The sequence below is a fragment of the Neodiprion lecontei genome, chromosome 5 (assembly GCF_021901455.1).
Source record: "Neodiprion lecontei isolate iyNeoLeco1 chromosome 5, iyNeoLeco1.1, whole genome shotgun sequence".
Taxonomy (NCBI): domain Eukaryota; kingdom Metazoa; phylum Arthropoda; class Insecta; order Hymenoptera; family Diprionidae; genus Neodiprion; species Neodiprion lecontei.
This window is the reverse complement of record NC_060264.1, coordinates 15889280-15906485: the sequence shown is the minus strand read 5'-3', so window position 1 is coordinate 15906485 and position 17206 is coordinate 15889280. Positions and strand designations below refer to the sequence as shown.

General features: G+C 34.7%; 2 protein-coding genes across 2 annotated transcripts in view; one reads left to right on the top strand and one right to left on the bottom strand.

The window, feature by feature from the left end:
* The window catches only part of LOC107224514 (transmembrane protein 135), a 74471-nt gene extending 70762 nt beyond the window's left edge, over positions 1-3709 (top strand). The window contains exon 10 of the mRNA XM_046739424.1: positions 2667-3709. The gene's annotated coding sequence lies outside the window, so the exon portion shown is untranslated. The remainder of the gene's footprint in view (positions 1-2666) is intronic.
* Positions 3710-7729: 4020 nt separating this feature from the next.
* On the bottom strand, positions 7730-11303 carry LOC107216930 (haloacid dehalogenase-like hydrolase domain-containing protein 2). The gene is made up of 4 exons (XM_015654265.2): positions 11039-11303; positions 10495-10791; positions 9076-9286; positions 7730-8997 (listed from the first exon to the last, which is right to left on the bottom strand). The coding sequence occupies exons 1-4, from the start codon at positions 11131-11133 to the stop codon at positions 8830-8832; spliced, it is 771 nt and encodes a 256-aa protein (XP_015509751.2). The 5' UTR covers positions 11134-11303; the 3' UTR covers positions 7730-8829.
* Positions 11304-17206: the final 5903 nt, after the last annotated feature.

The window sequence follows — 17206 nt, the reverse complement described above, 5'->3', positions numbered from 1 at the left end:
TGTTATTATTTTGTATGTTTCACAGTCACTTAGACCATTCCTACACGGAAAAAAAATTCAGCTCGTGGAACTAAATATTAGATAGTTACTTGTAAACAGTTCGTCGAACTAAACGTTCTGTTATTGGAAGAGCACTGCATGGTTCGTATAACTGACTGTTAGTCAGCTGTCATAGCTGTACGTTGTTCAGCTCTCTCAGCTAAACAGCTTCGTTCGAAGAGCTAGACCAGAATTTTTCGGCTCCGCTCACAGCGCTTATTGTTAAATAGTACAATTATATTGCTATTAGTATTATTTTTCATCATTATTATCATTATTTATTCAGTGTCATTTACATATTTGAATGGACTATTTAAACAATTATCTATCAACTGTATTTAAATCATACTCATGAATTTGAAGGTTATGAAATATGTCAACGCACCAGAGCACAGCGCAACTTACAGCTCTTAGAGCAAAACCATTCAGCTGTGAGAGCTGAACAACTTGCAGCTATCAGAGCTGACTAATATATATACTTCTCGCAAAAATTAAGGGAACAACAAAATTTTCGCAATTTTTTGGTGATTTTCAACAGGCTGTATTTCAGTGAAAAATGGTCGTGCAAGAAATAAAAAAACAAAGCTTTTGAAGCTTGAAGACTCTAGTTTTTGAATTTTTTGGTTAAAAATTTTTCGAAGCACTATTAGCCATGCAATCTTTGGATAAAGCACGAAGAAAAAATTTTCAAAATTTTTTACATTTTTTCTTTCGCTCTACGGGCATGGAAAAATTTTTCCGAGCTAAACCAATGCATAGGTCGCATAGCCTGTTTATTCAGCTTCAAGATGCTTTTTTTTGAACCTCGATACGACCATTTGTCTTCGAGATATCGAATTTTGAATGCCAAAGGATCCTTTTTCACTCAACTGCCGATATCTCTGGAACTACTGGTCGCACAGCGAGCCGAAGGGCAGTTTCTTTTTCTGCAGAAAATTTCCTACAAAAATCTGTCAAGGTTGATGTCAAAAAAAATTTTTTTCCATCTGTAGCGTTAACGTGAAAAAAGAGCAAAAAAATGCCATTTTGCCTTTTTTTGGATAATTGACTGTATCTTCGTCAGTATTGGGGGGAAAGCTTAGGTTAGAAGAAAATTTTACAGCCTAATGTACCCCAAAGGTCCCCCTTAATCGGTAGATCGATCGGTTCAGCGGTTTTCCTGGACCGATTGATTAAAATTTTGAAAAAATTAAGGGAACAAGGTTTTTGTTTCTTGAAGAGTTTTTGGATAATCGACTGTATCTTCGTCAATATTAGGGGGAAAGCTTAGGTTAGAAGAAAATTTTACAGCCTAATGTACCCCAAAGGTCCCCCTAAATCGGTAGATCGATCGGTTCAGCGGTTTTCCTGGACCGATTGATTGAAATTTTGACAAAATTAAGAGAACAAGGTTCCATAAGAAACAAAAACCTTGTTCCCTTGATTTTTTTAAAATTTCAATCAATCGGTCCAGGAAAACCGCTGAACCGATCGATCTACCGATTCAGGGGGACCTTTGGGGTACATTAGGCTATAAAATTTTCTTCTAACCTAAGCTTTCCCCCCAATACTGACGAAGATACAGTCAATTATCCAAAAAAAGGCAAAATGGCATTTTTTTGCTCTTTTTTCACGTTAACGCTACAGATGGAAAAAAATTTTTTTTGACATCAACCTTGACAGATTTTTGTAGGAAATTTTCTGCAGAAAAAGAAACTGCCCTTCGGCTCGCTGTGCGACCAGTAGTTCCAGAGATATCGGCAGTTGAGTGAAAAAGGATCCTTTGGCATTCAAAATTCGATATCTCGAAGACAAATGGTCGTATCGAGGTTCAAAAAAAAGCATCTTGAAGCTGAATAAACAGGCTATGCGACCTATGCATTGGTTTAGCTCGGAAAAATTTTTCCATGCCCGTAGAGCGAAAGAAAAAATGTAAAAAATTTTGAAAATTTTTTCTTCGTGCTTTATCCAAAGATTGCATGGCTAATAGTGCTTCGAAAAATTTTTAACCAAAAAATTCAAAAACTAGAGTCTTCAAGCTTCAAAAGCTTTGTTTTTTTATTTCTTGCACGACCATTTTTCACTGAAATACAGCCTGTTGAAAATCACCAAAAAATTGCGAAAATTTTGTTGTTCCCTTAATTTTTGCGAGAAGTGTAGTTGCTGTAACTACAAGATAGACCGTAGAGTGCGTATAGTTACTGGAGCTGTAGAATACAGCTCGCCGAACAGAATTTTTTTTTCCGTGTACCATATTATCAACCCGTTGGAACAGAAAGACGTTTCACTTAGGCAAGATGATGTCGAAATACTAGAGGTGGCCCGCAGGTGTGCCAAAAGTTAACTCTCTACGTATCTCATCAAAATGAACCAACTTCAACGAGACTACCAACCACTAACTTAACCTATTGATTCTTCGGCATCACTAACTGCTTACCTGATATAAATGTCAATTGAAATGATTACCTGACTGATATAAATTTCAATACCTGTAATCCAATAGTATGCTATTCATTTCCATATTCAATAAATCATCTTACCTTATATGATGCGTAGAAATGCAGTAATAAATCATCATCCCGTATTTGTTTCATTCAATTGTATACATAATGCCGCAATGATTGTTTTTTATTTCATACGTTTCACAGTCACCTGGACCATCCCTATTCGATTATACATCCGTTGGAACAAACATTATACTCCAACATGACAACGCACAGTGGGTGAAGTCGCCGCAAAAGTCGGCAAAAGTACACCAAGGTTGTAATTGTAACCAAATTTTGGGTTTTAATGTTATCGAGGTCGCTGATCACGAATCTGAAGTCAAATTTGCAATATGTTCATATTTAAAATGACAGATCCAATGTGACCGACCAATAGCACAAAATTGTATTGAATTTAAGTAAAACTTCGTGTACTCATGTTTTCGAGATCATTGAGAACGAATTTCATGTAAAAATTTAGAATCCCAGACTCGAAATGGTTAACCAGTGTAAACGAAAAGGTTCCTTAAAGTTACAAGCATTTCCAGATGTATATCCAGATTTTCCTTGGCGGTTTGTTATGGACAGTAAAAAAAAAAAAAAAGAGTACAACGAGTGGCTTGATGAAATACGAGATATGTATTTCAAACATTTTTTTGCATTTCAAACACTATGACTTATAGTTAGTATACTAAAATAGATCTGACCTTCACATATTCATCATTATCCTCTACCATGTCCACGAAACCGTCAGAACAGGGAAACATTGCCATAGCTTTAAGTGGGAAACTTGTTATTTTTCAACTGTTTTCCCATACATGAAATGTAAGGATCAGATTGTAATGATCATGCGTTGAAAAACATCTTCCGTCGATTTCTCTCTCAAACATTTCTACGAGAAATGTTCTCTATATTCTATGATATCCTTGCTTTTCGCTTCCTGAGCATCTTCCGACAACTACCCGATCGGAAGTGGGGCCCAAACGACAATTTTAGCTCCGTGAATCAAAATATTATGAACCGAAGTCGGCATACAATACTAGGACTACAAGTGAACGAACATTTCCGCGGTCTCGAAGCAGAAATTTTGAAATACTTCGACATTAACAGCGAATCCACAGATTATAAGACCGTGGAAGAGAAATATGAAGTCTGAAGGACGTAACACAACATTTTGTATAGTGTAAAAAATAAATTTGATAAAATAGCGTTTCCTTGTTTTTTTAAATCCCGAATCCTGTTCAGAAACTACAAATTTTCATCCGCAAAAAACATTCCCCGAAGAACTGTAGGTATGAATATTTGAGAAAAATAAAATTGAACCACTTGTGAAATATTGAAAATATTGTTGACCCGCAAAAAGTATTTGTTTACATGAAATAATCGTTTTGTTCGGTGCAAAGACTGTATGATATTTTCATGTGCTTTACGAATAACATGAGAAAATGTCAAAAGTTTAGGATTTTTGAAAATATTTCCGAAATTGAAATTAACAACCCGGCAAACAGTTTTTCACGATATTTTTCATCACCAAGAAAGAGAAGAGTCTATCGGTGTGTCTGACAAACTTCCGCGATGAGCTGGAACACGGCCGGGTGAAAAATCTGAAAATGATAGGACTTGGCAGCTAAATGAAAAGGTGCCGAAAGAATAATTGGAAAAAAAATTCTATAAACAAAACATTTATAATTTTTTTCAAAAATAAATATATAAACCGCGAAAAACATAATCGATTAGGTACTTAGAAAAAGTAATAAGGAAAAGGTATGTTTCTTGGTAAAACATTGAAAACTGACTTGTTTCCGGTAGAATCGGAAGTTCAAATTAAACAGAACATGGCAATTTTTCATGCCTATCATTTGATTGTAAAACCTATAAGTTTCAAATTTTTGCATCGAGTCGGTTTCGACACGATACTTTCCAAGATGATGGCGGAAGATTGTCGGGCAGACTGACAAACCGACAACCAGACCGCCCACTTCCTAAGAATCTGTTTTTCGGATTCTTGAGGTTTAGGCTAGTCGATAAGCTCAAAATGGTCTAAAATAGAGATACTGCTCCTAAAATTATGTGCGATAGCTCATTGGATTCGGAATGACGCCTAGACAAAGGTGCTAAAAAAGTTTATCAGCACATAAAAAATTGCAAAAGTTATAACCAATTAAAGATGAAAAAAAAGGCATTTCGTTTTTCGCCAATATCTCATAGACTATTAATAGTTCTGAGACTTTAAAAAAAGATTCTTAAAGAAGAGGAAATTTCCAATAAAAAACTCCTAGCTCTCGGTACTCTATCTCCATTATTTATAATTTTAATTTAACGCTGAAAATGGGTCTCCGCGCTTCGTTTTTAGGTCGCGCGCGCGGCGTCAAAAGCGAGTACGACACATTGATTAATTTTTTTAGGGTATTGAATTTTTATTTAAAATTTGTTAAAATGATGGTGTGTTTTGAATACTTCAAAAAATTTATCCCCGTTGGAAATTTTACTTAAAGTTAATATTTCAACAAGTTAAACGATTGTTAAGTAACAAAATTTTCTCGAACTTCCGTCTTCATTGTAAATGAAAAAAAATGTTTAAATAATTGTCACAAAAATATTTCGCTTCGTGGAGCCTTTCTTATATACATAGTCAACAATATCACGCGATAAAAGTTGAAGAAATATTCATACTTTGTTTGTAATAATTTTTGTACTCGAACAAAAACTGAACAATCCAAGTAATACTGTTAAAAAAAATTTTTTTTTTCCTAATCATGATATTATCGTTTTTTTATTAATACAAGATATTAATTGATTTTTTTTTTATTTATTAATTGATTCAAAATTTTTTTTCACAACTTTATTATATTATAAATATTATGAGTTTTGAAAAAAAAATTTTTTTCCTAACAACAATTTTTACTTGTTTATAATCGTTTTTTTTATATTTCTATTGTTTAAATAATTAGTTAAGAAGTTATTTTTTATCTAAAAATCATAATTGACAGTCCTCTATAAAGTAACAAAAAAAATTTTTTTTTATCAACAATTCCATTGCTTATTAACTTATCAATCTGTTATAAATAAATTTTCAACTTTGTTATATTTTTTTTCTCAAACTTATAAAAATTACAAAAACAACCATATATAACAAAGTATAGAAAAAAATTTTGTTCAATTTTTTATTTTAGTTTTAAAAAACACGTGCTACAAAAGTTGCAGCGGCTGCTTTATTTGTCTACTAAAAAACTAATATAACTCTTAAACTATTACAGACACGAAATGTTATTGCTAATCTGTTGTTATGCGCATTTGTTTATAAAAACTGATGTTTTTTTCGATGTTTTGAGAACTTTTATGACTTCCAACTTTTTAAATAATGCAGATACGGTCATAGACCTAAATAGTTTTATTAGTTTTTTAGTAGACAAATAAAGCAGCCGCTGCAACTTTTGTAGCACGTGTTTTTTAAAACTAAAATAAAAAATTGAACAAAATTTTTTTCTATACTTTGTTATATATGGTTGTTTTTGTAATTTTTATAAGTTTGAGAAAAAAAATATAACAAAGTTGAAAATTTATTTATAACAGATTGATAAGTTAATAAGCAATGGAATTGTTGATAAAAAAAATTTTTTTTTGTTACTTTATAGAGGACTGTCAATTATGATTTTTAGATAAAAAATAACTTCTTAACTAATTATTTAAACAATAGAAATATAAAAAAAACGATTATAAACAAGTAAAAATTGTTGTTAGGAAAAAAATTTTTTTTTCAAAACTCATAATATTTATAATATAATAAAGTTGTGAAAAAAAATTTTGAATCAATTAATAAATAAAAAAAAAAATCAATTAATATCTTGTATTAATAAAAAAACGATAATATCATGATTAGGAAAAAAAAAATTTTTTTTAACAGTATTACTTGGATTGTTCAGTTTTTGTTCGAGTACAAAAATTATTACAAACAAAGTATGAATATTTCTTCAACTTTTATCGCGTGATATTGTTGACTATGTATATAAGAAAGGCTCCACGAAGCGAAATATTTTTGTGACAATTATTTAAACATTTTTTTTCATTTACAATGAAGACGGAAGTTCGAGAAAATTTTGTTACTTAACAATCGTTTAACTTGTTGAAATATTAACTTTAAGTAAAATTTCCAACGGGGATAAATTTTTTGAAGTATTCAAAACACACCATCATTTTAACAAATTTTAAATAAAAATTCAATACCCTAAAAAAATTAATCAATGTGTCGTACTCGCTTTTGACGCCGCGCGCGCGACCTAAAAACGAAGCGCGGAGACCCATTTTCAGCGTTAAATTAAAATTATAAATAATGGAGATAGAGTACCGAGAGCTAGGATTTTTTTATTGGAAATTTCCTCTTCTTTAAGAATCTTTTTTTAAAGTCTCAGAACTATTAATAGTCTATGAGATATTGGCGAAAAACGAAATGCCTTTTTTTTCATCTTTAATTGGTTATAACTTTTGCAATTTTTTATGTGCTGATAAACTTTTTTAGCACCTTTGTCTAGGCGTCATTCCGAATCCAATGAGCTATCGCACATAATTTTAGGAGCAGTATCTCTATTTTAGACCATTTTGAGCTTATCGACTAGACTAGTTTGAAAACGTAAAGATTCGTCGGAATGTTACGATCTGGGACAAACGTCGAGAGCAGCCTGTTTCGATCTGGAACTTGTTGTGGGTCGTGCCAACTATCACTATGGGTGACTTGAAATAATTCGCTCTACATACACACTTTAATTCAGAATACACGTTTATTAAAAATAATACGTTCGTTAACTGAATTTCGAGATGTGGGTTTTTAGTGTTATTCACTTGGTTAGCTGTTCTAAAGTTCGAAGTTTCGGAAGATGAGTGCGCTAACAGAATGATCTATAACGTTTTCTATTTTTGAGGTGTGTAATGGTCTGACGTCAGTGCAAGACGATTGGTCTTGAAGAGGCCAATCGGTGCAATGCTGACATGAGAGTTAATTGCAAGAATGCAAAGTTGAATTCTAAGCATGATACCGTGTCAACTGCTCGTCTTGTCTTCTCTCACGTTCCTTAAGTTTGGTCAGTGAGAGTTCGCGAGTCTAAGTCGAAATTGAGGATATAAAATAAAGAAATGAAAATATTACATGAACGATTGTTGGTCCGTGACCATTACACGCCAAGATGATAACTAAATCTATATCTATATGGTTCTTAAAGGCTATGGTATGAGCATGTGTGCTCTCTTATGATAATTGCACGCCGGTAAGTTACGATACAGAGAGGGTGCAGCCGTAATTATCGGCTGGGACGTAACAGGAATAAGAAAAAGCAATTTTCGATCGAAACCAATCCTTTTCTTATATCACCAAAGGTGTTGAAAACTAAAAAGTTATTCAATATTTGAACTTTTAACCACTCGAACTTATTACTTACAGTTTATATTGAGATGAGGGTATGGAAAAGGAGAACCGGACAAACATTGAGGGATACCAAAAGTAGTATATTCGTCAGAAAGTAGTTTTTTAATTTACAGACGCAATTTCATTGTCATGGTCTGGAGTGCTTCATTTTTTATTTTTTTTTTAATTAATTGAATATCATCAAATTGGGTTTTGAAATCTGTCATTTCGTTATTCCGAAGTAATAACTGAATGAAATTATATGGTGTTAGAAATGTATTCAAATATTCGTGGCAGACGCCATATTGTATCGTAACTATAGACACGTTTTTCTTCTTGCTGAAGCTTTTATTATAACAACATGCATTCTTTATAATCAAAGCAAGTATATCCAACGTTAATTTAGCAATCTGCTAGTTTTATTATTACTGTGCCAACATATGGGAAGCAGAGGTAAAATGCCCAGTGTGGAATAAAAGTCCACGTTGAAATACTGACCTCAGTTTTATGCTAATTTGAAAACTTATTACATATTTTTGTTTTACGAATAAAACCATGAACTATATTAATGATAATAATAATAAAGTAAGCAATGCTATGTCATGTCAACTTAATCAGTCAATTCAATTAATGCATGTATGTATGGGAGATTCTATTCTACCCCACATTTCTAATTTTTTTCGAGCAATGTTCCTGTCATTTTAGGTACGATGAGTTCTTTTTTAGGCAAATTGAAGCGGAATATCACTCGTACAAGTATAATCGATATTTTATTAAGGTCGGGATTTAACTATGGCCTCCCGTTTATATTAGCGTAATTCATGACTTGGGAAAATCTGAATTTGCAGGTGAATTATTTTAACGCTCTTTTTATTGACTTAATTCTAAATGAATTTTTTTTTTACCTAAATCGCCAGTTATAAACCAAAATGCTTAAGTTATTTCTTGTATGACAGCTTCGACAGCTTCTACAAACGACGAACATACTTTATACGGTCCTGGGGATATCTTGTTTTCGTCTTCCTCCCTGTATTTTCCAGTCTGCACAAGGATTCCTCTCATGCCAAGTGCTTGGGCTCCAGCGATATCGTCTCTCACATCCTTACATTGAAATTGATATCCATGACACATCGTTGTTAACCAATATTAGAACAAAGTCATGTACTGTATAAAACCTACATCGCCTATCATAACTGCTTCCTCTGGCCTTGCAGTTCCTAAGGCTGCTTTGAAAAATTCAGCCGTAGGTTTACCAACTACCTCGGCCTTCACATTTGAGGAATACTCCAAGCCTTTTATAAACGGTCCAGGTCCTAATGCCAGGCCATCTTCATGCTTGTAGTATCGTCCTTCATGGATAGCTATCAATGATGCACCTTCTAAAAGAAGTCTGCAGCATTCACGAAGTGATTTAAATAAATTTTGATACACATACAAATTTTTTTTTCATTCAGTAGACTCTCCATAACTTCTTGTCTTCAGGACTTTCGAAGTGATGTCCTGCCTTCGGCTGGCTACACAATATTAATTTTTAAATACCAGGAGTTTTCCCAGTTTTCCTAGCTAAGATCTCCAGTCTTTCCTAACTTCTCCGCAATAGCAAATAAACTTTTTTTTTGTCATAGTTTTGAGTTTTGGTCAACTTTATCTGATATCATTGTCTAATATATGTACATACCTCAGAAACAAGCAAGCAACCAGCAACACAAACGATCAATACATTTTGAGTCTCAACCATATTGATACTAGGAAGACCATACTATACATCATGGGATCCGCGATATTTACCAATGGTTTTCCTGCTATGATTTATTCCTGTATCTTCCTAATTCTATCATCACAAATAAGATGTCTAATGAATTATGTACTTTCTTTTCTGATTTCAAATAAATGTCATGAAAACAAAATTTCTTGATACATATTTCTAAATAACTCAAAAACCACTCGCACTAAGTAAAACACTTCTGAAAGGTACGAAAAATAGTTCAATTGGTATGTATTATTGTTTAATCATTCTCTTTAAAACTTTTCATATGGTAAGAATTATTGCATTTCACTTGGAAGTTCCTCTATAGTTTACGAGCACCTAACGACATAAGAAGGTATTCGATTTAGCTAATCTAAGATTTCTCTGGAAAAGCTCAAAGGTTAAAAAATGATCACTTATATATTATCAAAACCTGATACAAAGTTACAGAGTGAAATGAGTAGTAAGAATTTCGTTCATTCTAGTTTCAAGTAGCATGACTGTAATGCATCAAAAAAACTTCCACAAATCTAGCTTTAAATAAAGTGCCAAAAACTCAGAACTAACCTTAGTAGTCGAATCGAAGTGTTTGACCTATTTTCGAAATTTTCTGACTTTTCCATACCCCAACTCAAATTCCTTGATTTTTCCTGTATTTTTTGAACGCGCACCAACATATATTTTTAGAAACTGCAACATTTAAGGTGTTTTCATGAGTTGCTTACGCAAAATTGTTTCTTATGTCACCCTTGGCTTTAAGATTCTGCTATAGGCATGTGGTAGTAAAAGATCTTTGCAAGTTGTGAAGAGTCGACTTCAATAATTGTAGATGCTGGCTTAGGGAAACTGACCTGAAAGCTTTGTTTAATTCATGGTAATGAAATTTGGAAGGTGCCAATCCAACAACCACAGCATTTTGTCGGCTGTCTTTGACAAGGTCTGTAAAATCTTCCATTGCTGCATCATCAATTAACAACAGGGGACTTAGTTGACGAGATATTAATACTTGTCTAACTGCGTTGAGCGAACTGAAGATTTCATCTTTATCGATCACAAACCCAATTTTATTTAAACGAGCATGCAAGTATCTCATTGACTCCTTTGATGTGTTGGTGACAAATTTTATGGATGCATTGGTATTCCGGAGCCTGCAAGTAATTGTAACAGAATAACGAAGTTATGACTAACAATAGTCCAGTGCATACAGTATTAACAACAAATAGACATCATGTTCCCAGAGAATTCTATGAAATAGACCAGGCAGGCTCACAACAGTAACAAATAGCAACATTCAATGCAAGACGCAATATCGCTGCAAGTAGCTCCAAGTTCACACACTCATAAATGCTCAAAGTATGCTAATTAATCGAGAATTTAAACATAGGCTTGGAGGACCTTTCTAAAGCTTCCACAGCTCCTGGCACGACGTCATTGCCTACGTGAAGTGTTCCACTGAGGTCTATCAGAACTGTCCTTATTCTTTGCGTCATATTTTATTTTTTTTTCTGATCGGTATATACTTCCAGCTTTATAAAAATGAAAACGTTGATTTCAGAATTGAAAAAATGCGAAAAATAGCAAAAGAATGAACTGTTGAGCTGTGAAGTACAAGCCACGGCACAGACCAAAGTATCGTACAAAGAGTAGAATCCGACTGTATACAGTGAGAAGGTCCTCTACATACACTGCGAGCACTGTTCAGTGCTCTTACTGGGGAGATATTCGTTCCGTTTGTAACATCCGACCGGAACGTCCGTATGTTTTATCGACTATTATTACTGCATGTTACTTTTATCAACCAACCAAACTCGAAGTGCGAGAATCTTGTAACCATAAGAAATTAAAACAACTGTCTAACTATTTGGAATATCCCTAGATGGAAATAACTATGAAATTCACTAGCCAAGGCTTAAAAACCATGTTACGAGATCTTCGTACTACAGAGAACTATAATACTATTATGCGTTATTATATATCACTATCATATTAACACTATAATTAACTAACATAATTATACCCAATTATTATATAGCACTCAACAATGCCATTTGTGCATTCGGAGGTGAGAGCTATACTATAAGCAACATACGCTTTACTATATAGCCCGGAGTATAGAAGACTGTAAAACCATAGATAAATGCATAACCAATATAATGTAAAGATAGCACTGCTGCAACCCATAAAACCAGAGGCTGCAAAACCATCAAACCGTGAATGCTAATTACCCAGCATGAACTATACCTTCTTCCGCAAGGCCGTATTGTAGGCAACACGCGCAACGTTTTGAAGGCAATGCAGATCTCTAATGTGGAGCCATACAGATCTTCACCTAAAGAATACATTAGGGAACTTACCGACGAAACGAAAACGTTCTAGAAGCTTCCAAGCCGATTTATATCAATATAAGAATTAACATTTACAGAAGGGAGTTATATACAAAAAGCACACATGTAAACCTGCTCTAAAGCCATGAATTATCAAATTACTAAATACTCTAAATCTGTTAAGATAGTTATAACACAAACAGCTAAGGATATTCGCAGCAGCGCGATTCTAATAATGTTAAGCAAATAACAAACTATGTTTTATAAACAATTGCTATTGTACTCCAGGTTAATAACGACAGTAGTCGACTATAATACATATGTAATTCTATATAGAAACAGCTATAAAACTAACAAACGACAGGTAACCAAAATGAAATATGGGCTTTGTAACGAGCAAGATAGCAAAAACATTAAGAGGTAGACAGGAAGAAGTTCAGTGGCTGAGGGGGGCCAGAAAGGGGGCTGGCGCCTCAACGAAAAGCTCACGCAGTTCGGAGAACTACGGAACAAAGTCCACGCACCTACACCACCGCACCGAGCAACGTTATACCATACAAGACCCCATAATATATTATACCATACGTAAAAACCTACAATATAGTAATAGCTAATGGACTAAGATAACAGGGGTGCATGCGCGAGGATGTCGTGCCCTAATTAGTTCCTAGAAAAAGGAGGGAGGTGCGCAGAGGCGACCAAAAAACTAAAGAGGGGGATCGTTCTGCGCAACGATCGACCCCTATAAAAACGGCGACCGATCACTCGATCGTCCTCTTGGTTTCTACCTCCAGATTCTTCATCTAGTTCCGGTACAGTCTCGCGGTAAAATCCTTTAGCCTTTTGCATTAAGACTTTCATACAACGTTACTCTGCCCAAAAGTCCAGCGAGCTTAAACTCCATTGTGTCATATTAAGTTTAAGATCTTACACTGTGTAACTCCGTTATTGTGACTTTTAAATATCGAACTTATAAAATAAACCAAAGTTAATAAAAGTATCCAAATATATTAGAGTCAGTTATTCCGCTAAAACCTCTCACCAATCTACGCTACAAGTCATCGCATCCAGAATACTCTCAAAAAGGTAAGCCAAATTAAATCTTTTATCCAACAATTTCTCCCTCTTCGGTTCGTTCGATTAGAGCGACAGAATGCCCGTTGTCCGGTGTATTTCAATACTTAATCGGTAATTGGTGACCCAAACTACTGATGTGAGTCTAGCTGTAGCTGCGTGTGAATGTTTCCGGTGTCTAACATCTGGAGATTTCCACTAGGTACCGTTCCGACATCACACGTTATTGACTGACAGTATACAGTCCTGTACAGTCGCAGTATCCTGGGGAAATATATGACGTCATAAATCGTCGCCATTTTTCTACTGTGAACACTGGTGCTTTCGAGGTAAGGTGCTCTTAGTGCTTTCATCACGTGATCAACAGCGTTCAGAAATTTAACAGCTTCCACTGTTGATAATTATTATTATCGAATATTGTCATTTAAAAATACCGGCCGTTAAAAAAAAAAATGGAAAATTTGAAGAAATTGTGTTTATTGCAGTGTGAAACAAATATTATGTATGGAATGAAAGTAACGCCAAAAAAAGTCGATCACAGTATTGGGAAATCATCCACTCAGATACGCTACCTGACGGATCAAATATAAACTACTCTGTGCAGGTCAAGCTTAAACTGCTGATACCAAATATAATATGTGAGAAATGTAGTTTAAAAGTGTTAAATTTTTTTTTAAATATTAAGTAATCAATTATTATCTATAAGCTTAGTTATTACTTAAAAACATCTTAAATTTCAATATTTGATCAAAAAATTTAATCATGGAGTTTCCACCACAAGAAAATAAAAATAAAACTTTCTGCTGCGTGTATGGGTGTAATAGCAAGTCTAGTAAGAACAATACAGTTCGATTTTACACTTTTCCTTCGGCAAATTCTAGTTTTGTAGTAATCAAAAATAAATTTGGTGAAGATGAAGTAATTGATCGTCGATTAGCTTGGATAAAAGCATTGAAAATTGGGAATGAGGTTACACAGTCAAAAAAAGTGTTTTCATTACATTTTACAAAAAATGACTTCATACCAACATGTAAGTAATTACTTATAGAATTTCATTTCATAATTATTTGTTTATCATCAATATGAAATGAAATTTTTTGTAGTGTAATATTTGTCAGAAAAAATAAAAAACAATAAACATTAAATTTTATTTTTCATTGCAGCCAATGTTGCGATATTGCACCCACAATTTCATGCGGTGGATCTTTTAAACGAGAAGTTTTGAGACAGAATGCAATTATTTTATACTCATTATCACAACTAGTATCTGATTACTGTAGGCCACATTTCATTAGATGTCCCGCATCAAGTATATCTTCACCACCAATAAAATTTTTCTGACTAGGCTGAGTATTTGCAAACTCAGAAATTTCTTGTACTGAAATTTTCATATTTTATTGAATTTTTTTTGAAAATTCGAGTTTAATAACTGTAAATAAATACACGCTTTCACATAAGAACACGAAAGCTGATTTAAAAATGTGTTTTAGAATAGTTACTGCTTCTGCCGCAAGGAGAAGCCACGCCCCCGGCAGATTTCCCATAGTAACCAGTATAGCCAACTATAAAGGAACGGCTTCGCAGTATACTAAATGACGTCACACCTTACGGTGCTCGCAGTGTATATCAGAACATACCCTCTCTCTCTCTCTCTCCCTCTCCCTCTCCCTCTCCCTCTCCCTCTCCCTCTCCCTCGCCCACTCCCTCTCCCTCTCTCTCTCTCTCCCGCTAATTCTTGGATGTAGTGTACCATCCGACCGGAACGTCCGTATATTTTATCGACTATTATTATTGCATGTCACTTTTATCAACCAACCAAACTCGACGTACGAGAATCTTGTAACCATAAGGTATTAAAACAAATGTCTAACTATTTGGAATATCCCTAGATAGAAATAACTATGAAGTTCACTAATCAAGGCTTAAAAACCATGTTACGAGACGTAGTTCGCACTACAAAGAGCCATAATATTATTATACGTTATTATGTATCTTTATCATATTAACACTATGATTAACTAACACCATTATATCTAATTATTATATAACACTCGATAATGCCATTTGCGCATTTTGAGCTGAGACCTACACTATATGCAACTTACGCTATACCGTATAGTCTGGAGAGTAGAAGACTGTCAAACCATAGATAAATGTATAACCGATATGATGTAAAGATGGATGCACTGCTGCAATAATCCATAACACCAGAGACTGCAAAACATTCAAAACCGTGAATACCAAATATCCGTCATGAATTATACTTTCCACCGTAACGCCGTATTGTAGGCAACGCGTGCAGCGTTTTGAAGGTAATGCAGATCTCCAATGTGGAGCCATACAGAGCCCATCTGGAGAACATATTAGGGAGCTTAACGATTGTAGATGAATCGACTCATGGGATGATCTTTTAAAGCGAAACAATAAAACAGAATTACAATTAATGTATCAATACAGCAATAATCAACCCTTTTAGGTTAAGAAGGCTTATACCAGTTTTGAGGTAAAACGTAAGAAAACGTACACCTAGCTCCTTACAGGTATTGTACGACACCAAGGAATAAACTCAAAGATGTATACGTGACAGCGCCCAGTAACAGGCAACCAATAAACATAAGAAAAACGTTCCAACACCTTCCAAGCCGATCTATATCAATATAAGAATTAACAATTACAGAAGAGAATTATACAAAGGCACATATGTAAACCTGCTCCAAAACTACGAATTATCAAATTGTTAAATACCCTAAATCTCTTAAGATTGTTATAACACGAACACCTAAGAATATTCGCAGCAGCGCAATTCTAATAATATTAAGTAATTAGAAACTATGTTTCATAAATAATCACTATTGCACTCCAGGTGAATAACCATAGTAATCAATTATAATACACATGCAATTCTATACGCTATAAAACTAACAAAACAACAAGTAACCGATATGGTAATCTTAATATATCGACTTTCTAACGAACGGGATAGTAAGAACATTTAAGAAGTAAACTACGACTAGGACTCAGCGCATCGTGACTCCGAAAAATGCACACAGCACTAACGTCCTCGACATATGACATCACGAAACATGGGTCACCTCTAGCGCACGTGCACTGTGATCACCGTATTAGGAATTAGCAGCTAAAATCGGCTCAGGTCCTAACGCCCACGAAAAGGGGGAAGAAGCACGATAGTCAAGAGGGCTTGCTGCCCGTACACCAAAGCCCACGCAAATAGGAAGCTGACGGCGCAACTACCCTACACTCACACCACCGCACCAACGCAGCGTTATACCATATATGAAAAAGCTTCCAATATAGTAATAACTAAAGAGCTAAGAGCACGGGCGAACATGCGGCGAAGATGTCGTGCCCTCATTTTAATTTCTAGAAAAGGGGGAAGATGCGCGCCCTCATTTTAATTCCTAGAAAAGGGGGAAGATGCGCAGACAAAGCGCAGTTGACAAAGAGCTAAAGAAGGGGATCGTTAGGCGCAGCGATCGATACCCATAAAAACGGTGACCGATCATCGGATCGTCCTCTTGTTTTTTACCACTAGATTCGTTATCTTGTCCCGGTACAGTCTCGCGGTAAAATCCTTTTGCCTTTTGCATTTAAAATTTTCTTACGAAGTTACTCTGTCCAAAACTCCAGCGAGCGAGCTTTCAGCTCCATTTTTGTCATATCAATTCTAACTCTAACAACTAAGTAACCCCGTTGTTTGTGACTTGAAATAAAGAACTTACAAAATAAATCCAAGTTAATCAAAGTTTCCAAATATATTAAAATCAGTCATTCCGTTAAATCACCAATCTACGCTACAATTAATCATATCCAGATAATTCTCAAAAGGTAAGCCAATTAATCAAATCTTTTATCCAACAATTACTCATTCCTCGGTTCGTTCGATTAGAGTGATAGAACGACCGTTGTCCGGTGTATTTCAATATTTTATCGGTAATTGGTGACCCAAACTATTGATGTGAATCTAACTGTAGCTGTGTAAAGGATTCCAGTGTCTAACATCTGAAAATTTCCACCGGGTACCGTACCGACGTCAGATAAATTTTTGGTGCATCGGCCGGGAAACCAAACGTTAATCACGAAAAACTCCTTGTGACGCGAGTAGCGACCGACGGACGGCGGAAATTTTCCGCGCTACCGATACGAA

What these genes read in the sequence shown, in the direction of transcription:
- LOC107216930 (XM_015654265.2), bottom strand. Translation starts at nt 11,133, where the DNA reads ATGACGCAAAGAATAAGGACAGTTCTGATAGACCTCAGTGGAACACTT. An exon ending in GCTGTGGAAGCTTTAGAAAG is followed by an intron (nt 10,792 to 11,038) that starts GTCCTCCAAGCC and finishes AATTACTTGCAG; the next exon opens with GCTCCGGAATACCAATGCAT. An exon ending in AAGCAGTTATGATAGGCGAT is followed by an intron (nt 8,998 to 9,075) that starts GTAGGTTTTATA and finishes TTTCAATGTAAG; the next exon opens with GATGTGAGAGACGATATCGC.